The following is a 21,119-nucleotide window of genomic DNA, read 5'->3' on the forward strand; positions in this document are numbered from 1 at the left end:
GGTGTGACCGGGGAACCTGCAGAATGGGAAGAATTCAGAAGGGACATATTTTAGCCCTGATACCATGTGTGGCTTTCCCTCCCACCCTCCATCCTGCTCTGTCCCCACCCCACCCATCAGCCTCTTTAACATGACAAAGAGCCGCAAGGAGCGGACAATGGTGAATATTGCAGTCCCAGGCAGGGTATAGCCAGCTATAAAGGTAACTGCCTATCTACACTTCGGGGCTACCTCAGCTTGCTGGTGAGACCTGCTCCTCAAGTGTGGGTGGCATCTATTGGAAGGTGGGGGAGCCACCCCTTCATCTGCCCCCCATGTGTGCACACTTGGCTCTGCCCCCCTACCAGGCTTATCCCAGTGGGACTGGCATGGGGTACCTGGAGTTTTACTACAATTCGGCGGGGGAGGCAGGACACGGCCCCGCTTTGACTGGGCTAGCGGGAACTGCCAGTGCCAGTCAGTCTCCGGAGGCAGGAGGGAAGAGGCAGACGGCAGGTAAGGCATTTCAGCTGTCCCAGAGCTGATCCCCAGGATACCTGTGGTCCCAGGTCAGCCACTTGCTTAACAACCTTGACCAAATTTTTCTCTCTTTGCCTTGGTTTCCTAATCTGTGAGCTGGACAAAGCGCAGTGGGGTAGGCAAGGAGGCTGGGTGACCTTGGACAGTCACACTGCCTTTCCGTGCTACTTTTCTTCGGTGACTGTGAACCGCTTTCCTAAACCTCATCAGAGTCTGCAAGAGCCCAGGCGCTGGCAGGTCTGTGCTCCAGGCTGAAGGGCAGTGGTGGCAATGTGGTCTCACAGAAGTTCATTATTCTAAGGGCAGGAGCGTCTGAGCCTCCTTTTAGTCAAACACTGTCATGTGTGCTATGGAGAGATACAAATCCTGAAGGTAATTCTGCATGTGGCATCCCTTATCCCCTTAAAAACTCCTTGCACCCTTCATGTGCTCATTAAACCTGAGCCAAGGTGTGCTCTGAATCACTGTGCAGGGAAATCTGCTCCCTCTAAATCCAGCGTTGCTAGCTTTTGCTTCTTTTAGTTTGCCATTTTCCTCTCTCTATTTCTCTCTCCTTTCGGTACTCTTATTGCCTTGCCTTTGCCTTTCTGCAAAAAAGTCCCAGGCCTCACTGCTGTGGCACTTTCTCTTCCTGCCATTCCTCTCCCACTCCAGTGAGTGGCAATAGAACAGTTGGTGAGAGCAGGTTTTCACCCAGCCCCATTGCATGGTCAGCAGGGGAACTCTTGCAGGGTGAATGGGTGGGAGGAGGGCAAGCTTCTGGAGTGCTGGTTTCAAGCTTGTCAGATGCTATAGAAAGCTACAGGCTGGTGCAGGGTGACTGGTGGCTACTTGCCATCTAGTTCGGAGAATTAGGTTCTCGGTGTGCTGCCTGCTGCACAGAGGCAGCAGGCAGATGGACTCACTCGAGCCCACAACGGGCCTGGTATAGAAACTTAAAATCTTTCTTCAAACACTCTCCTCCAGTGCCTCTCTCTCCAGGCAGAGCCCAGTCACGGAAGCAAAAGCCCACAGATGTCAAGGGCTTGTGGGAGTGGGTCTGTCTCCCAGGTTTTCATGTTTACGTCCGTGGCACTGCTGTCTGTGTTTCTTGCTTCCTCTTCCCTTTGCTCTTTTCTCGTGGGAGAGGGAACGCCTTTGCATGTGGGAAGTTACATGGGGGTTTGGGATGACAGCCTGAGCAGGAACACACAGGACCTTTAGTTCTACAGTCTCTTGCTGTGGTTCCTGTCTAACGTAAGTTACCTGTTTTCCAAGCCCACATTCCCAGTATGCTCCTTTCCTACCTGTAAGGTTTTTACTGCACAGCCTGCAGGAGCCAAGCATCCTGTGGTCCCACACAAAATTTTAGCTTCCTGTGCATGCAGGTCACAGATTTTCAGTGTCTTCTCAGGCTCTGCGGCCTAACCCCATGCACGTAACACCTCAGGACCTTGCACCTCTTCTGCTGACAGCCCCTTCCTCCTTGTAGGCAGAATCCTTTTGTGGGATGCTCACGGCCCTGCTCCCCAGCATCAGAAACTTGCTCCACTATACATCTGCCTCTTTACACAGCCCATGCTCTACGTGGTTACCATCTCCTAGGGATAGGGAATAGCCAAGCGCAGGCAACCCTAGAGTGGCAGGTACCAGAGAGACAGATGTGTTACCTTCTCTGTCAGGAAGGTAACAAGGGGGAAGATACGGCAGACATGGCCACCTTTCTGAGGCCCAGCAACAGCTCAAGGCTTTTCAGTGATTGCTTGGTAGCCTCTCAGCTTAGGACAGAAGAAGGAAGGGTTTGCTAGGTTGGATGGAAAGCCCATTTGTCAGGAGGGCGTCAGTACCGGGCGTACATCTGGGAGGTTGAGGAGTGTCTTAGTGGCTTCAGTCGCAGCTCTCAGGGTGACTAGGAAGGAGATTGGGAGCTATTGGTCGGGCTCAGTAGTCAGGTGTTTATTGAAAGTGGCACTGCCCTATTCACTGCACACCTTCTCTCCTGAAATGTCAGCAGGAGGAGAGGGAATGGACCATGCAAAAGGGTTTGCAGAGGAGTAGCTGGAAGAATGAGGGATGGACAGATTTATCATTGCAGTTACGGGGAAGGGAGGAGACTGGCATCAGTCAGGGCTGGCCTGAGAAGGTCTCAGCCTCTCACAGACCCCAGCAACCATGCACCTGACCTGATGGAAAGGTGCTGGGGTAATCTCTTGTGTTTACATTTTCCTATTCAGGCAACCTGAATGACTTTGCATCTTGGCATCTTTTGCTTGGGCTAGAAGCCCAGATTGTTTAGGAAGTTTTTCCTTTAGATCTTTATCTCAACTTTGTCCTTGACAGAGACCCCTTAAGACATGTACCAGGACAAATGAGAAGGGGCTCAGACAACTTCCTCTGCACTGTTGAATTTTATCCCCCTACCCCTGGTACAGGATTACTGGCTCTTCTTACCTGTCCGTTACTCACACCTATCTTTCCTCTTTTCCTCCCCACTTCCATGCCAAATTTTCTCTCCTTCATTCTTGTCTCACCAGAAGCCCTCAGCCAAACAGGTCCCTCCACCTATACACTGCTTCCAGTAGTGGGATAGCCTGTGGTGGGAGCCACAGGCAAACAGGAGCGAGCCAATATCCGAGGCCTGACTGATGCTCTCCATCTGCTGCCCCATCATTGAAGCACCAACCACCCTGCTCCACCATAATACACCCTGGCTGGAGGTTGCTTTGCCACTGTCTATCAAGTGCCTTGAGATTTCTGGGCAGGCAGTTTTGGGGAGCCCAGCCACCAACCCAAAGCTATGCTTGCAGTCATGACCAGGCCTCCACACCATGCCGAGACCAAAATATTACTGGGGCCTTTTGGAGGAGGATAGTAACACTGTTAGCCTACGTGCACCATCCTCCCCTCCCTGCCCTGACTTTTCCACCTGACAAAAGGGAGCCGTGGGCGTCCTGGAGGGCTGAGCTGGGAAGCTGCTCGCTGTCGGTGGGTTTGTCTGTGTTCACAGATTCATGAAAGGAAGGAGAGTGACGCAAACCTTTACTTCAAGAAAGCCCGGGTCTGGTAGGCAAGGAGCTCTACAGCAGGCAAGGAGCATGCTCATACCCATACAGCTGTGCATTAAGTCCTGTATATCTTTTCCCATTGTCTTTTTATTTCTAGAAGCATCCCCAGCTTCATCCAGTTCTGGGAATTTCAGCCAATTCACACCAGATTCAGCCTCCAGTCCACATTCGGCACCTTCATCCCCACAGCCTATGGCTAAGTCTCAACAGGGCAGAGAAGATGGCATGATGGAGCTGAAGAAGGCCAAGAGCCGCACAGCTTTCTCCAAGGAGCAGCTGCAAACCTTACACCAGCGGTTCCAGAGCCAGAAGTACCTCAGCCCCCAGCAGATCCGGGAGCTGGCTGCTGCCCTGGGGCTCACCTACAAGCAGGTGAACACAGAGACTTTGACCCATGGTATTCCTGTCACACAGTGGCTGAATGGTCACATAATGCAATGACAGGATGGGAAGGTAAATCCCCAGCAGAAAGTAGAGGCAAAGGTGCCAGCTAACAGTTGCTCCACTGTCTATTCATGCCCAGAGATCAGAAGCACTTCTGCGAGACTGAAGAGTCAGTGGCACCTCATTGGGGCCTCCCCAGTGAGGGGTCGCTTAAGGGTACTGTTGCCAACACTTGCAGTAGAATTGCAAACACAGTGATGAATACGTTGTTCACCACAAACAGCTTCTACCCTGGGCGTGATGGCAGTTCACGGGCTTTTTCCATGCATTGGTGAACTTCACAGGCACCCTGGCATGCGTCAGTTCTCTGAACCTCAGAGCTGTAACGTGCTGAAAGCTACTGCGAACATTTCCTGGGGCTGATCTTGTCCAATAACTAATAATGTCACGCTCAGCACCGCCTGGCTGCTTGACACCCGCTCCGTGTGGATACTGCTAGGTTCATACATTGCAGCCCTTCAGGGTCTCTGCTGATCTCCAGGTAGGTTGGCTGTAGTAAACTGGTGATGGCTCAAACGATGCCTTCCTAAAGCAGAGGGGGCTGGACAGCGAGTGCAAGTGCTTGCAGTAACAAGTCAAAAATCCACCTGGAATTTGGATCTCGGAGCTGGACATGATGGCCTCGATACCCCGGGACTAAGAAAGTTATATATGCAGTGTAGGTGCACACATAGGCACGCACACACTGAACTGGTTCTGTCAGGAACCAGACTGGTGGGGCAATCTGCTCTTTCCTTCAATCCACATCCCTGCAAAGGCTGCTCTCACAGGCAGACACAGCCCTGGGGGGAAGCGGCTCTGGAATTCACCCCAGTGAGGAGCTTTGAATTTGGGAACTGCTGGGTACAAGGAGCAAGCCTCTCCCTTCTCCACTCACAAGCCTGCAAAAACAGTGTCTTAGAAGTTCGCCTGCAGCTCAGGGGGGGCTTGTAGAGACCTGGGTGGGTCTAATTTGCACCAGTCATTCATCTTCTTGATTGAAATGAGTCAATTTGTCACAGCTATAACTGTCCCTTAGACATAATGCTGCCCCCTCCCCCCACCATGCAGATACACTAGCCACCTGCTGAGGCTGCCAGACACATCTCATCTCCCCTTGGCAACAACCCCAGGGAGCTCTCAAAGGCCTTTATCTGCTGCTGCCCATGTATCTATGCCATCTGGTCAGTCCCCCTCCCCCCGGTCCTTCCTGCTCGATAACATTCGCTTTTTCCTCTCCTTCACTGATGTTCGCTGCTCTCCTTTTCCCACCCAGGTGAAGACTTGGTTCCAGAACCGGAGGATGAAGCTGAAAAGGTGCCAGAAGCACAACCTGTGGGCTGAACGGGCTCAGTGCCTCACGCAAGTAAGAACACAGCACACGGCTCAGTACGGCCCTTCTATCTGAGCAGATAAGTCCTGGGACACGTGTCCTCTGCAGGGGTAATGTTAGTGTACAAGTGCCAGCATACCCTGCCTGCTGGTCTGCTCAGTGCAGAGGCACGGACTTGGCATGACTCTCCATGTTCTGTAGGTACCCTAGCAATGGGCTGACTGAATGGCACTGAAATGCTTCCAGAGAAAAGCTGTTTTCCTTGTATGTGTGTGTGTGTATATACACGGACACACACGCACAACTGTGTATCCACTGTATCCACCCCTGAGCTACGGAGATGGATATGGTTCTTCTTGCCCTCCCATGCCATTGCTGCTGATCAGGAGACAGCATGAAAGGGAAAGGGACAGAGCCCCGGTGGGTGTCAGGCCTGCGGACACCAGTGGAGAAGCTATGTGTTCTGACTCACTGCCTTTCCCTTTCAGAGCAGCTTCCAGCCAAGTACTTACCTGGATGTGCACCCCACATTCCACCAGGGCTACCCCATCACTGCAGCCAGCAACATCCAAACCATGCCTCCCCCCCGCCAGCACTACGGAGCGGGGCAGAACGCTTATGCCATCGTGACCAGCAAGGATGGAGGAGTCTTTGGTAAAGGTGGGGGTACCTGCAGTATCCAGCAGACGGTGGGCTTCATTGCCCAGCACAAAGTAGACTTTTACCACAGCTGTCCCGGCAGTGTGGAATATCCAGGCACAAAGACAGGTGACAGCTGTAACTTTCACCACTCGGCCACCATGGGGGCTCCTTTCCCAGCCTCTGCTGGCCACCATCTCTATCATTCCTAAGTACTGTGGATGTGGGGTACTTGGGCAGCCAGAAATTAAATCTTATTCTCATCTCTCCCTTTGTTACGCATGTGCTCTCCAAATCGGGGGCATCATGTAGCTAGAACCTGTTTTGGCATCCAAATATGCGCCTGCAAGTATGCACAGATATGCAGACACCTGTTTGCCTGTATATGTACATACAGCCCTTCATTTGTATGCCCTTACACATGCACACACCCACACCCCCTTCTTTATTGGCACAGGCAACTGACTTCCCTTATAGCAAGACCCAAGATCTAGCTACCTAGATCATGCCCTGGATCTTGTAACTTGTTTCAGAGGAGGCAGAGATTCCTTTGAGGATCTCATTTATACGTGTCACTGTACAGTTGCATATACATAACATATGAAGCCGTGGGCTGTATGGAGAAGTGCTGGTCACATACCTTTCACTGAAGCTGTGGAAGTTTTGTTACCCCAGGCATCCATCTGATGGTTAGACCACCAGCTCTGTAGGTCAGCCACAAGTATAGAATCGATGAAGTGTCTAGTGAAGGCAGATGTGACAAGCAGCTTGCAGAAAGGCTGGTAAGACGATCTTACAAACAAAAATTATAAATAAGCCCTTTGTTCTAGACTATCTTTCTGTGCTTCCCCCCGAGAAAATCTAACAGTGCATTCAGTCTGGCAAATAATAAAATATTTTTTAAGATTGATTATGCATTTTTTCTGTATATTTTTTCCTACTGTAATACAACATTGTAATATGAAATCCAGATGGAGCATAAATAGCCATAGCAACCATATGCCATTGTTATTGCTAATTTGACTCTGAAACTATAAACAGATTTTTCTGTGGTATTAGTGGATCAGCTTCATGACTCTTGGCAATGCCAGGTATCTAGAGTTGAAGGACCAGGTGAGTAACTACCACCCACCTTAAGAATTTCCTCTGACAGCAATATTTAATGCTGAGACTGGCTAAAACAGAGGTACCATCATTTTTAAACTTAATACAATGTAAGTGTCAAAGTACCTAAACCCAGATGTGTGTATCAAAGCGTATTTAATAAAAGGGCCCCAGTTCCCAGAGTCACAGTCATGGTCAAAAAAAAAAAAAAATAAAAGCAGCATAAAATTAAGGCAATTGATATCTGTGACTGGAGTAATAAGGGGCATGGTCTTCTATTGGCAAAGCTGGTTTATGCTCCTGTTCCTCACAGCTCTTTCTTCCCACCCCTACTCTCATGTAAACACTCCTTGACCCTTTGGTTGTTCAGCTACACTGTTTGTAGAGCTGTTCTGTAAACTATGGCCAGCATGATTTGGGGAAAATAAGGCCTTCTTGGAGGGTGAATTTCTAAGTCATCATTTTGGAAATCCATTTTAAAGCACAGCCCCACTCCATCCTACACCCAGCAAGTACCTAAGCTTAGGGATGACGCAGTTCGCAGTTCTTGCAACCACCGACCATCAGAGGGGTGGGGATCGACTGCGTTAGCTTAACTGTAAAGGTGCTGGTTAACAAAGGTAGACTACAACAGCAGCAATTAGGAGGGTTCTTACATGAGTGTTCAGCTCATTTGGAGCCAACAGTGCTGCTGCTACTAACTGGAATATCATCTGAAACCTTTCCATGCCACCCCATCAAAGGCTGCCGTAGGTGAAAAACTTAGGCTTGTGACTGCCCCTCACTAATAATTGAAAAGGGAGTTACCTGTCATGCCCTGTTCCTTCAGGGATGCTTTAGGACAGGCAAGATCTTGCTGTGAAGTCTCTGGGACTGGCTTGCAGAAGGATGCTGCCTATAAGGGCAACAGTTTTGATCTCCCCGCTATTGACCTTCAGCAAAGCTGTGCCAACAAACACTGCCAAACCTTGCAGTTTCCTCAAAGAGACCCGTAGAATTTTTCAGATGCCATCATTCAAAGACAGAGCTTATTGCCACAGGTGGTTCTGGAGACCAAAAGCCTGCAGCAATTCCAACAGGCAAGTAAGCAACTTCCAGGAAGGGAGTTCATTGATGTCTGCTGTATCAGGAGCCCATTCCCAATGCCCTGTGTAGTAATGCAGGAATGCAGCTCCTGTTACAGGCAGCCCATCAGCCACAGCCAGCTAGAGGGACACTGGGGACTTGCTTGCTCTTCTGGTCTTTTTCCAGCATCTAAGCAATGACTTGGATGGATCTTGGGGCTCACCCAAGGCAGTAGTCCCAGTGTTGCAATTTGTAAAATATTTAGTGATTCAGACACAGCCTAGCTGCTGGAGACACACCCTGGCTGTGAGCACAATGGGCTTCTATTAAATATGAAAAATTAATTCTAGTCTTGTTATGAAAAGAGATTCATGGGTACAACCTGAGGATGCTCTTCAAAACTTTGGACAGCATGAAGATAACATGGCCTTCACAGGAAAGGAAAACTAACTTTTTTTTGTCTAAGACCAGTGCCATGATTTTGAGCCCTTCATGCCTTTTGACTACTCAGTATCAGCCAAGATGCTGTTAAGTCTCTGGTGACAGACCAAGCAAGGGATGTGTCAATGCTTTACTGAAAATTTCCAAAACCCTGTTAGCTCAGCATTTGAGTCATGCGGTGTAGTTAAATAACCAAATACAACGTTTACACATGCCTGTAGGGAAGGCCTATCATGCCTTTTATCTGCACTTAAGAGACAACTGGGTCTGTGAGCCCTTGCTTGTGGGCCACTCAGAAGAAACGTGTAGCTTGTAAAACATCACTGCAGGCCACGTTGACACGGACAGCAAGGAATGAGGTTGCTTGCACCACTCTGCTTGCTTGGTATTTTGCCTATGGGACAGCAAACACTGGAACCCAGTAAACTAGAGATTAAGCCCTGGTCTACATGGTCTGTACTAGATCTAATTTCTTCTGTTTGGGTGGGATTCTCTCAACCACTGGAGCTACATCTGCAGCATTGACAAGCTGGAGTGTTGACACTGCAGAGATGCTGTGAAAGCGCAGTGTATTCCCACAAGTTGGATATGAAGAGCTCCATATGAGCTTACAGCTTGATCCTAAAAGATTTGCTGGCAAGGCAAATCACGTTTGCAGTGTGCAGAAATCAGTTACACAGAGTTTCTAACAGATGTAATGTATCCCACAGAAAGGGCTTTTGCTGACGTACTTACTTCTGAGGAACTGATGTAAACCCTTTTGGAAGTTATGAGTCTGGAGGGATTAGTTGCAACTCTACCAGTTTTGGTAGTAGTGCTGCAATTACCTGTGCAGCTGTTCCACATAGTGATGTGACTCAGGCACATCAAGGTAATAGGTCTCCAGCACTGTGAAAAGACTGAGTTCTACTTCATTCCACAGCTTCTAGAAACACCTCCCAAGCTACTAGCCATCCTTTCCAGCCCACCCACCAAAATTCCAACAGCCACTCTACGTGTTCCCTCCAGCCCTACAACTATGTGTGCTTGCCAAACCTGTGTGCAACCCAAGCTGAGCAACCAGGGGAATAACACACCTGGGAAGGAACGCTTCCATGGTAAATGCAGTAACACAAACCACAGGATGCAGAGCAAACCTTTTCAGCCCCAGGGCTATTTTAGCACAATACCTGTTTCTGCAGGACATCTGCCAGCAGAGCTCTGGCTAATTCCTTACCCTTGTGGCAGAAACATGGAAGAGAAACACTCAGGCAACACAGGTAATCTGTAGCAAGCATCCTTTGCAATTGTTTCACAAAGACCAGCACACCTTGTGCATTTTTTAGAGCTTAAGTTTGCATCTTAAAAAAAAGAAAAAGCCACTCATTTTAAAGCTGAAAGGCAAGGCTTGAGTTATCTATGAGTTTTATAGGTGTATGGTTCAGCTTTGGTTTGTCAAAAGAATTGTTGACATTAACACTGTTACTAGAGGATTGCCTAGAAGTCATCCAAATGGATGTTGGAATGGGAGTCTCTGGTCAGGATGACAAAGGATCTCTTTTCTTTAATAAAGGAAACCATGTGAACCTGGCATTTTCCCCTCTGCCAGGCCAGATTTACCTTTTTCTACTGTTGAAGCTTGGCAGCCCAGCCATTCTTCCTCCTCTACAGGCTCCAACCTCCACTCTCTCTCCTTCCTGCACATATTCCACCACACCGTTGGAAGCAGAGCATCACCATATTGCAAAAGGAGAGTGGACATGCTTTGGCACCCACACAAGCAGGTTCTGTTCGGCAGAGGACCTGTGGCAGTTTGAACCTGAGCAGTCAGCTGCCAGTTCAGCTAATTGTGCTCAGTGAAGTACTTACTGAGCTGCCCCATTCCAACAGATGAAAAGCTTTGGTGGCTTACTGTAGTTTAAGGAACATGGGATTAAACCCAAACATATAATTTTTGTTAGTTTAATCTATGGCTGTTACCAGGAGCCTGGTTCTGCTGATACAGTAGTAGCATTGGCCATTGAACAGAGACAGCTGCCTGACCCCATTAGCACTGCTGTCCACAAACAATTGCAGCCCTTGGCTTTATACAAGTTCAGGTGTTCAAAATAAGAGCTATTAATGAAAGCAAGGCTCTGATGAACCAAAGCTCACCGAGCAGAAAGAGGTTTGTTGAGTCTCTAAATCGGCAGCAGCTGATGCACTGTGCTTCAGTCCCAATGTGTCTCACACGTTTCAGTACCATTTAAAAGTTGCTCCCAGCTGCTAAGGAGATAAATGCAGTCTTGGGGCAAAGCAGGGAAAAGAAATAAGTTTTCCTTTCAGTGCTGGAGGCAGGATTCAGTTACTTAGACACAGACTTCTGCTGCTGTTCAAGGCTAGCACAAGAACCCCAAGAGAGCTGCAGCCTCAGTAAGGCAGGACTTCCACATTCCTAACTGTGACCTTATGGCCATGCAAGCTCAAAATGCGCTTTCTTTTGCTCCTACCCTCCTATTTCAAGTTATTTTGAGGCATTGCAGTTTAAATACTAATGCAAGCTTGTTACAGGGCTGCACATTACTGCAAGCCAACAGCTGGCAGTCCAGTTGCCCATCCATGGAGTAACCCCCCTCCCCAACCCCTTGCACTAGGCAACACACCTGCATGTTAAAAACAAAACCGAAGGTCTTCTGTGACCCACTCCTTTCAAACAGTTGCTTGGTCCTACTTCTGGGAGAAACACAGTAAGGTTGCTTTCTTCCTCCTCTCCTCAGGACTGCTGGTGTTTAACCTGTGCAGAATAACTTTTCTCATAGCAGGCTGTTCCAATGCAAGCTGGTAACACTGTTTTCAACATTAAAATAAAGTAATTTATTTTAAATTCAAACAAGTTTGTAAGAACATTAAGCAGAAAACCAGTAATAAAACACAACATGCACGTAACATAAAACATGGTTGAGATCACTGCAAGAAAACTTTAAGAAAAATTGTTCTGGAACAACAAGTGTTTGCCTCCTTTGCAGTGACAGTTTAACTATGACATACAACCCTTGTGCAGACAGCTGAAGACAGGGTTGCAGTAAAAACTGGTTAGGTTGCCCTAACCACAAAAGAACCCTACCACAGAAATACTTATGCTTTTACCACCTCATTTATTCTTGCCAGCTCATGCCATTTTGTATTCTTGGGCAGTGGCAGACTGGACTCTACTACACCACATCTTCATTCCACAGCTGACTTCCAGTTTCTCCATACTGGAAAGGATTCAGTTATTTTAAAATAGGAAACTGAAAATTTTAATTGGCATTTTCCTCATTTTGTCTAACTAGGTTTCTCTAAACTCCTTGCCTTCCCCCAGGGCTTAGATACTTCTGCCAGATGAGACAGCCAGTGCCCTTTCCAGCAAAATAATACAGAAGAGATTCAACTAAGCGCTGGGGAAGAAACAAAAATCTTACCAGCTTAACACTCTTAAAACTGGGACTAGACAAAAGAGCAGAGAACAATCCTGCTCTAGCCCCTTGGAGGACAACTCCACTGGGATCCAACAGGATTCCGCCGCCCCAACATCCAAGTTCCAGGATAAGTGACATTAAAAATCACCAAGTTCTTTACCTAGCTGCCTGCCGCTACTCCAGAGGAAGCAGCACTGCAGTGGGTGCTGTGTTTGTGAAAGTGCTAGGGGGTCATCAGGTACAGATAAGCAGGCTGTTCTCACCACCCCAAAGATGACCACGCACAACCACTCTTCACACTTCCAGCAATGGCACTTCAGGCTACCCTCTGCTGCAATTCACAGGCTGGAACAAGCCAACAGTCTCTCAGCAGAGAGATGTAGAAAGGCAAGATCTAAACTGGGTGGGGACAGTCCCAGAGACACCATCCCGAATGAGCTGACAGGGACAAATTAGCAGCTTTAAAACCCAAAGTTTCCTTGTGAGATACAAGCAATACTTTACCCCACTTTCTCTCCTCTGCTCCTCCCTCCTCTCCTATGTACACAGGAGGGCAGCAAGCAAGGGGCAGACACTGCTGACCTCTCCAGGAACAGCTGCTGAGAGTAACTGGATCAAGTCATCTGAAATCAGATGATCTCATGTAGCTTTTTGGCTAGGGAGGAGAGGATGGAGATGAAGAACCAATTAGCAGTTAGCTGAGGTAGCAACAGAAATAGGCAAGACAGCAGGAAAAATTCTGGGCTACAACAGGGTATTTCTGGGAGAAATATGCTGAAGTATGGGGTTTCCTTCTCCAGCAAAGCTCTGCTGCAAGACACCTGCTACAGGAGCAGCAGAAGGTGAGACTTGGACAGCAAACACGGACTTTTGCCACCTCTGCTGCTTCTGGCTGTGGCATTGCACATTCCCCTCCATGAATGAAGTTCCATCTATCCACACACAAAACACCCTTGCCAAGGGTTAGCTATGAACAGACAGGTGCCTTTAAACAGAAAGCTAGCCCAAGGCAGCAGGGTGCTGAGCCCCACCAACGGTTAAAACGGGAGGAAGGGCAAGAGAAAGGAACAGAAACTGGATCCCTGAGTCAAGGCCCTAAAAACCTCATGACAGAAAACAGGAGAAGGGAGACAAAAATACTTAGACCTAAGACTCATAACCACCCTGGGTCCCCAGGGGATGCCAAGGGGCCTGGTACTGATGCCATACAGGAGAGCTTGAGAACGGTGTGCCACTGTCAGAGGTGCTCGGGAAGCTGTAGGTGTCTTCTGACTCCAGGCTGACATAATCCACATCAGCAGGGTAGCCGTGATAGAAGTTCATCTGCTGGCTTAATAAACCCATGGCTTGCTGGGTATTGCAGCTTGTCCCACCTTTTCCAAAAAGCCCTTCATCCTCCACAGCCATGAACGAGTACAGGCTCTGCCCATTCCCATAAGTCTGGCCACTGCTGAAAGCCTGGTGCATGTTGCTCACAGCCTGAAGGTTTCTGCTGGCACTCACAGGGAAGCCCTGGTGAAATGTGGGGGTTATATCCAGGTATGCAGCCTGATGAAACCCATTCTAGGAGAGACAGAGAAGGCTGTTCAGTAATGCAGAGCACTGCAGCAACGGTCATCCTGCCGGGTAGGCCCTCCTCTCTTCTCTGCTCCCTCCCCCAACTCAAACAATAGCATCTTTTTTGTACTCATTGTCCTTGCTATAGACTAATAATAGCAGAGATGACGAGATCTTAAGCTAGTAATCACCAGCTCAACATGTCTGGGAGCACCATGCTGGTGATAAAAACCAAAATAGCTAAAGAGGACCAGCAAGGCGTTTCTCCAGTCTCAACCGGGAGATAAGTGAGCTGGAAACAAAGCTCTTTCAGTGCCAGGGCAGGCTTAGAAGAGATGCCACTGTAAGCCCTATTAGGAGAAATGCAACTGGATTTGTAGTATCAAGTCCCGTGCTTTGTTTGCATTAGCAGGTTGGACGTGATGCACCTCTCCCCACAGATTGGGGGAATCATGACTAGTAGTGATGGGGGAAGGGGGAATTCTCTCACCTGTGGTAGATACATCCCTTTTTCCATCCACTGAGTCTCCTTCTGGCAACGTTTAAATTTCATCCGTTGATTCTGGAACCATGTTTTCACCTGAAAGTGATGGTGAAAGGACACAGGACATTAGAAATTCATTCTTAGAGCTTACTACGCATCCTAAAGATGTTTTGCCTTCTACTCCAATCCAGTTTCTGCTTGGCTTCTAATCCTGTCTGTCACTTCAGCAACTAATGATCTGCAGCAGACCTGGCTAGCCATAGAATCACAGAGCTGAGACATGAAAACTAACTATGCTCAGAGCACCACTGGATCTTTCACGATGTCGAAAACTCCACCTGAAAGACAGGCAAAGAAAACTGCAGAAACACAGCTTGTACAGCAGCATCAGCATCTCATGGCTGCTGCCAAGATGAGTGCTGACTCAGGTGTGAGTCATTCCTTCAGTCAGACAAGTAGCTGGTGGGGCAAGGACCCTCTCTCCAGGGAGAAACCCAGGTGCCACTGAGTGACAAAGGCAACTTGTATAGCAGTGCGAGTTACCCGACTTTTCACATTCGGAGGCAACACATGTTCATACAGAGCAGTAACCCGACTGCACAGCCCTGCTCCATATGCACTTTCAAACACCTGCACGGAGTGGGTGGATAGCGCTGGAGCCAAACATAAGAGGAAGGCTGAGTCATAAGTTTTCACACCCTCTGCTCTTTCACATAAGCAACTGCATGAATAAGACCACGAAAGAAATTCGTCTCTAGGGTCTAACAAAAAAAATAAAAAAAACACCCCAAAAAAGCCTGCTTGCAAGGTAACTTCACACGAGGGATGTGACTCAGCTGCTCAGAGCAAGATGTTCACCTGCTTGTAGGTGAGCCCCAGGAGAGCAGCCAGCTCCCGGATCTGCTGGGGGCTGAGGTACTTCTGAGTCTGGAACCACTGGTGCAGGATTTGCAGCTGCCCCTGGGAGAAGGCTGTGCGGCTCTTGGCCTTCTTCATCATGCCCTCGCCTTCCTCCTTGGGCTTCTGCAAAGGGGCATGGGGAGATGGGCGCTCTGTGGTGGGGCTAGTGGCAGAGTCGGGGGTGTAATGGGTGAGTGTCCCAGAGCTGGAGGAAGTTGGAGAAACATCTGGGGAGAGAGAACTGGTGTGAGCAGAGTGAGGCGGAGAAGGTTCAAAAGGCTTCGAAGTCCAGTTTCTCGGGAAAACTGCAGCGTTCGCATGCCCTGAGGATATGCAGGGGCTCCGCTGCCACCACGCACCGACGCGGGCACAGGCACCCCGGCGGCAGCGCAACCGAGACCCCCTCGCACGCTGCCCGCACCCCCACCCCGTCCCACCCGGCCGCGAGGGCCGCCATGCCCCGCTCCCGCCGCCGCATCCTGGCCGGGGGGCCCGCCCGTAGCATCGGCATCGCCCCCCACCCCGGGGCAGGAGGGACACCAGGAACACCAGGAACACGACCACTGCCAGGGCGGCCCGATCGCTCCCCCGGGGCCAGCCGGGCTGGGGCGCCTACCTGGGTGGCTGGGCGTCTTCTCCGCCGCGAGGAAGGGGAGGGGGTCCGCCGCCGCCGCCTCCTCGGCCGGCACGCAGTCCATGCTCCCTGGAGAGAACCAGAAGTAGTCCCCATACATGACGGCGTCGGGGTAGGGCAGGTAGGGCGGCACGGCCAGGTGGGCACTCATGGCCGGGCCGGGGCTCCCAGCCCCGAGGAGGCGGCGAGCTGGCGGCGGCGGCAGGCAGCCCGCAGGCAGGTACCCCATTAGGCGGAGGTGGGGGGATGCTTTATGTCCTCCCCAGCCTGCCCTTGGCTGGAAGGGATTGTCATGGCCATTGTCATGTTAAAAGTCAGTTGATTGGAGGGGAGGGGCTTTGGGGGTATTCAGGGAGTGGGGGAGGGCTGGAACACCGGGCCCCGGCTCTCAACTTGCCTCCTGGGTGCCGCGGGGGGGTGGGGGCAGGCCGGTGCTGCCAGCGCACCCCTGCCCGCTGGGAGGGGGAGGAAGGGGCTTGTTTCCCCCTCGGGGGCCAGGAGGCCTGAGCAGAGCCGCCCGGCGAGTCGGCCGGGGCTTGGCAGACACCCCCCACCCCCACATTTAACACTCGTGCTCCCCACCTCAGCCTCCCCGGCAGTCCCCACCCAAGCTGGCAGGGCGGTGGGGGACCCGGAGGCGATGCGTGTCTGCATTGCAGATCGCGGCCATCCCGGCCCGCAGATAAGCCCCCCGCCTGGCCGCAAGTGAATGCGGACTGGGGGGCGGGGGGAGGGGGGCAGCGGCGTCTGGATTGCAGGGCAGCTAGCCCAAGGCCGGGGCACAAGAGAAATGCACTTCGAGCATCTTTTCTCAGCCATATGGCTTTTTTTTTTTTTTTTTTTTTAAAAAAAAACAACGCAATAGCTTAGAAAAAAAAAAAAAAAGGCTATTTTTGCTACACACCAGCAAGGGGTGGGAATCACCTAGTCAGAGTCCAAAGGAAACAACTGTAGCGCAGCTATAAAAGAGTCTCATAGATCTTAAGGATTGGAAGCCAGGGCCTATAGTCTGCTTGGGGAAGATAAAGTCCTTCTCCCCCACCCCCAACTATTACAGCTTCCTTTAAGGAAATTAAAAACTTATTGGGAGGATCTCACAGCCAAGACTTGAAAAACTTGGAAAAAACACCTGGAAAAAGTACAGATGAAGGCATAGTGACACATCAAGCAAATTCCCCACCTCCCCCACTGCAAGGAAATGCAGGACCCAGGCACCTACCAGTATACAAAGGCAGGGGAATAGCAAACAACCTGTTGCACTGTTAAAACCGTTTGGAGATGATGGAGAGGGGCTTTTCCCTGGCTTCCATATATATCCTCCTCCCTCCTGAGTAATGATGAGAAACGAGCCGCAGCCGGGGCCCTGAGCCCACCGCCGCAAGGTAACGCTGCGGCGCTGCTCGCCCGGGGGGACCTCATTGGGGCCACCTTTGATCACCTCCTAATTAACGGTGATTTCGTTCCTCAGTTAGAATTCGGACAGGATCCAGACGGAGGGACGATTAGGAACGCGGGAGGAAGGGTTATAATGGGGGGAGAGGGATGAAATCCAGAGCTGGAGCCGGAGCGCGCTCCTCGCCCTGCACCACGCAGCGGGGGCAGCCCCTGCCCCGCAGCCCCGGGCGGTGGGCTTCGGCAGGGTGCTCGCCAGCTGTCCCCGGCCCTGCTGGTGCCCGCACGGAAAGTGAGTGTCCCCCTCGGACGCGAGGCCACCGCGCTGCCCGCTGTGGGGGCGAGGGCCGGCGGTCCCCACGGTCCCCGGCGGGCAGGGCTGCCCCGGGACGGCGCGCTCCCCGCAGGGACGCTCCCAGTTCACGCAAACCAGCCCGTGGCAAAGACGGAGACAAACGGGGGGGTGGGGGCGGGGGGCTGTGCCTACCACCCAGAGCCTTCGCACTGGGCCATCTCCCGGCAATGTCACCTTCGGGGGCGCCCCACGCCCGGCCCAGCCGCCCGCGCCGGGCGGGACAGTTGCCTGCGCTGACAGCGCCCTCCGGCCCTGCGGGGGGGTCCCGGGGGCGCCGCCGGGCTGCGGCGACCCCCGAGCCCGCGGGGGGGGGCACGGCTTGCGGGGGGCACCCCCGGCAGCGGGATGAGCGGTTTACGGCCGGAGTAACGCCGCCTCCACCGGCAAATCCGCCCCCGGGAATTCGCTCTGCGCGCTCGCGTGTGTGTGTTTGGAAACGCGGCAGAGCTGCTCGTGGCCTGCACTTTTCATGTATAGATTAAATTCCCTTCCAGAGATAGACCTGCTTTTGTACTGTACGTGGAACTGATTTCCCTTCCCCTCTTCTTTTTTCCTCTTTTTTCTCTTTTCTTTTCCCCCTTCCCCCCTTCTCCCCTTTCTTTCTCCCCTTTTTCCCCTTTCTTCCCTTTCTTTCTCCCCTTTCCTCCCCCTTTTCTCTTCCTTTTCTCTCCCTTCCCCCCCTTTTTCCCTTATCTTTTTTCTTTCATCTTTTCTTGTCTGTCTTTTTTTTTTTTTTTCTCTCATCTTTTGGTTTTCTCATCCCACTTGTCTTCCATTACCTTTGTTACTATACTTTAACCACCAAACCTGTTTTGCATATATCCCCTTTCCAGTTGGGATAATTTACTCCCTCTCCCCAACCACACCTCTAATCAGGTGGCAAAACATATCTTTTTTAATGTCTTTGTGACAGAAACAAGATTTGTATGAGTGTGTAAAACCATACCATCTAATGTCAGAATTTAATTAGGAAAAGAAATCCAGTTTATTTCCCTCACATAAATAATACACATAAAACCATCTGGGGAAGGTAAATCCAGAAGCCATACAGGCGCAGAAGATGCTCTGGGAAGCACGATGTGGACATTTGAGAGGCTCCTCAGGGTGCTAGGTGTGGGACGCTGATTTCATGGCACCATCAGCCTGCGAGTGGGATATACTGCCTATGAATGTCTAGAGCTGATGTGCTTTTAAAAAATACCTGTTGGGAATGACTCATAAAACAGATGCCAGTATCCACTTGTGTTTCTTTTGAAGCTGTTTTCAGCTGGAACAGCAACACAGTTCAGATCTAGTCTAGTCCCGTTCTTCCCAACAGGGCCAAATAGCAGCAGCAAGTTAGGTTTTGGCCCAAAGTGGTGTTCCGCTCTCCCTTCATGCTGTACCCGCCCCCCTCTTTTGCAGTTCTCAGTTCATTATGTGCCTAATACTGTGCGGCATTAATGAGGTGAGTAAGGTGGCTCATAAAGGGTATGGAAACGAACGTAGCCACTCACCGGGCTGAAGCATGCTCTAACAAACCTTTTCTGGAGTCCTTTAGCAGCAAAGATAGAAGCTCAAGTCTAAAAGCAGCCTTGGCCTAAGCACAGAGGAGACAGTATCGTGGCTGGAAGAGGTTTTCATCCAGCAGGTTCCCCCTACAAGGGATCCCCATTAGCGTCGGCAGGGTCGGTACCTTCAGGGGGCTGGAGCTAAGCCTGGAGCCGAAGTGATGCAAACACACTGGTTTACCTAGGCTGGATCTGGGGAAGCAGCAGCTGGTTGATATCGTAGTCCACCTCTGGAGCTCATACCACTGGGTCAGAAATGCTGTGGGTTCCTGCCTCAGGGCATTGCTAGACTGAGTTTCATCAGCAGGTTAAAGCCATAGGGGTAGGGTTGTCTCAACTTTTATGTAGAATAGGTGCTCCGCCGTCCGTGCGTAGCTAGCTCAAGCGTGGGCCATCTGCGTTTTGGTGAATACTGTGAAGTGTCACTGCGTGTCGCTGTGTCATTCTGCTCATGTTCACGGGGCTCAGGGAGGCGGCAGGGTGCAGGCTTGGTGTCAGCGAACAGGGAACCATGGCCTCAGCCCCATTTTCCCCCAGAGGTTTCCCTGGGAGCCATCACCCTCTGTCAGGGATGTGTGCGGTTGGGGAAGGCTGGTAGAAATCCCTCCCTTTCTGTTGACCTTGTCTGGCTTTTCTCCCAAGCAGGCACCTTTGATTCTTTTTTTTTTTTTTTTTTTTTTTTTTTAATCGAGCACTCCTCAAGCATGAAAACACTCCTGCTTTGCAGCCCTCAGTACTCAGCCAGAGCTTGGCTCTGGCCAGCCTGTCCCTGTAGCATGGTCACAGCTCACAGTCTGGACCCAAGATGCCATGTTTGTGGAAGGAAGACGGTCAAGAAAGAATAACAAAAATTAGAGCCTCATTCATATTAAAATGCAGTTTTCCTTTCTCTTGACTCTTTAGGGGAGCAGGTTGAGAAAAGGACAAAGCTTCTCCCTCCCATTAACAACCCAGGCTCTCAATCACCTGAGAATTACTGGATGATGTGGCCCTTTGTTAGCAGTGGAGAGGCAGACTGGGACAGAGGAGCCATGGCACAAAACCAGGCGACTCTCTGAAAAGGCAGGAAAGAGGAGTGTCAAAAAAGAGGTGAGAAGAAGGCTAGTGAGCCGACCCAAATTTCTAGGGTTTGATGTGTGTGTTCTTTACTAACCCTTCATCCATGCCTGCCACTTACATGATACTGGAGTGCTATAGTTCTAAGTGCTCATCTCAAGAGCATTCCCTACCAGTGCCCATCAGCTGGGATATGGAATAGTCTCCCCAAGGGCAGACTTGTGAGCAGCACAGCTTGGAGCCAGGGTTGTGCAAAGTCCTGGGGAACTCAGAGAGATTGTGCTTATTGGGCAAAAACCTTGCAAGCATCCTCTCTGCTCGAATTCTCCCCTCTTCCCTTTAGCCGTAGTGTGGTTGTTCCTACAGGTTCAGTTAGATGTCATCTTATTAAAAGCAAATGGCATAGATGTAGCTGGGTTCAAATGTTTTCCACTGTTCCCACCACCGGAGTGGAACAGCATGTCCTGTGTTTCTCAGTGTACCAAGGCCCTGTGTAGCCTCAAAACATGAGCCACCTCTTCCACTCTCCTCTGAAAGGATGCTCTGCATCAGGCAGTTTATCTTTTGTTCCCCAAACACACTTGGCTTATGAACTTTGAAGTTTAACAGAAGGTGTTTTTTCTGAGGCCCCTTTGCTCATCTTCCCCATTCTGCTGGGCACAGTTTCCTACAACTCACAACTCACACAGGGGGAAAAGTCTGCACAGTCCATCGCTGCCAGAGCCTTCGGTCTGAGTGGGGCACTGAAGTGGCAGCTAGATTTCACGCATGTTGAAGGCTCTCTTGACTTCACTGTGTATTGTGGCACCTGCTTTCTTTCATATCTCTCATCTTAGGCTGATCCCATGTATTTCACCATTGTTAATATCAGAACAGAACTAATGAGGATTATGTGCCAGATGTATGACTAATTACACTTGTGCAGGTCGTAAGTGGGCACACAGCCTGCAGGTGCTGCTAACAAATCCCACCGACTGAGCTCTTCCAAGCTAGCACATACTTTTCAGGCAAGTCACTGTGCCCAGCCCGTGCCATCTGAATTTTTTAAGCCCCAGCAAGTCCCCATAAAAGCAGATCACCTGTGAGGCAAGTGTCTAATTACAGGGAAGGCTGGGATTAGAGAAAAGGGTGCTCATCTTCCAAGTCTGTCAGGGGTTAAGACAGGGATCTCCACATTGCTTGGCCCCTACCCCCACTTGTACACCCT

At 50.5% G+C, this 21,119-nt stretch overlaps 2 protein-coding genes across 2 annotated transcripts; one reads left to right on the forward strand and one right to left on the reverse strand.

Moving 5' to 3' along the window:
* The first annotated feature begins 232 nt into the window (after nt 1-232).
* LOC121089669 (homeobox protein NANOG-like) lies at nt 233-6,187 on the forward strand. The gene is made up of 4 exons (XM_040597078.1): nt 233-495; nt 3,661-3,935; nt 5,263-5,352; nt 5,808-6,187. Exons 1-4 carry the CDS (start codon nt 315-317, stop codon nt 6,168-6,170), a joined length of 909 nt encoding a protein of 302 aa, XP_040453012.1. The 5' UTR covers nt 233-314; the 3' UTR covers nt 6,171-6,187.
* A 5,913-nt stretch (nt 6,188-12,100) lies between these two features.
* On the reverse strand, nt 12,101-15,734 carry LOC121089183 (homeobox protein NANOG-like). Its single transcript, XM_040596191.1, has 4 exons — nt 15,542-15,734; nt 14,884-15,152; nt 14,032-14,121; nt 12,101-13,547 (listed from the first exon to the last, which is right to left on the reverse strand). The coding sequence occupies exons 1-4, from the start codon at nt 15,708-15,710 to the stop codon at nt 13,131-13,133; spliced, it is 945 nt and encodes a 314-aa protein (XP_040452125.1). The 5' UTR covers nt 15,711-15,734; the 3' UTR covers nt 12,101-13,130.
* Between the last annotated feature and the right edge of the window lie 5,385 nt (nt 15,735-21,119).

Source organism: Falco naumanni, chromosome 5 (assembly GCF_017639655.2).
Source record: "Falco naumanni isolate bFalNau1 chromosome 5, bFalNau1.pat, whole genome shotgun sequence".
In the NCBI taxonomy this organism is placed as follows: Eukaryota; Metazoa; Chordata; class Aves; order Falconiformes; family Falconidae; genus Falco; species Falco naumanni.

Coding starts and splice junctions, on each gene's coding strand:
- LOC121089669 (XM_040597078.1), top strand. CDS start 315: ATGTGTGCACACTTGGCTCTGCCCCCCTACCAGGCTTATCCCAGTGGG. Junction 3,936..5,262: donor TGGGGCTCACCTACAAGCAG/GTGAACACAGAG, acceptor TTTCCCACCCAG/GTGAAGACTTGGTTCCAGAA. Junction 5,353..5,807: donor GGGCTCAGTGCCTCACGCAA/GTAAGAACACAG, acceptor TTTCCCTTTCAG/AGCAGCTTCCAGCCAAGTAC.
- LOC121089183 (XM_040596191.1), bottom strand. CDS start 15,710: ATGAGTGCCCACCTGGCCGTGCCGCCCTACCTGCCCTACCCCGACGCC. Junction 15,153..15,541: donor GAAGACGCCCAGCCACCCAG/GTAGGCGCCCCA, acceptor CTCTCTCCCCAG/ATGTTTCTCCAACTTCCTCC. Junction 13,548..14,031: donor AAGGGATGTATCTACCACAG/GTGAGAGAATTC, acceptor TGTCTCTCCTAG/AATGGGTTTCATCAGGCTGC.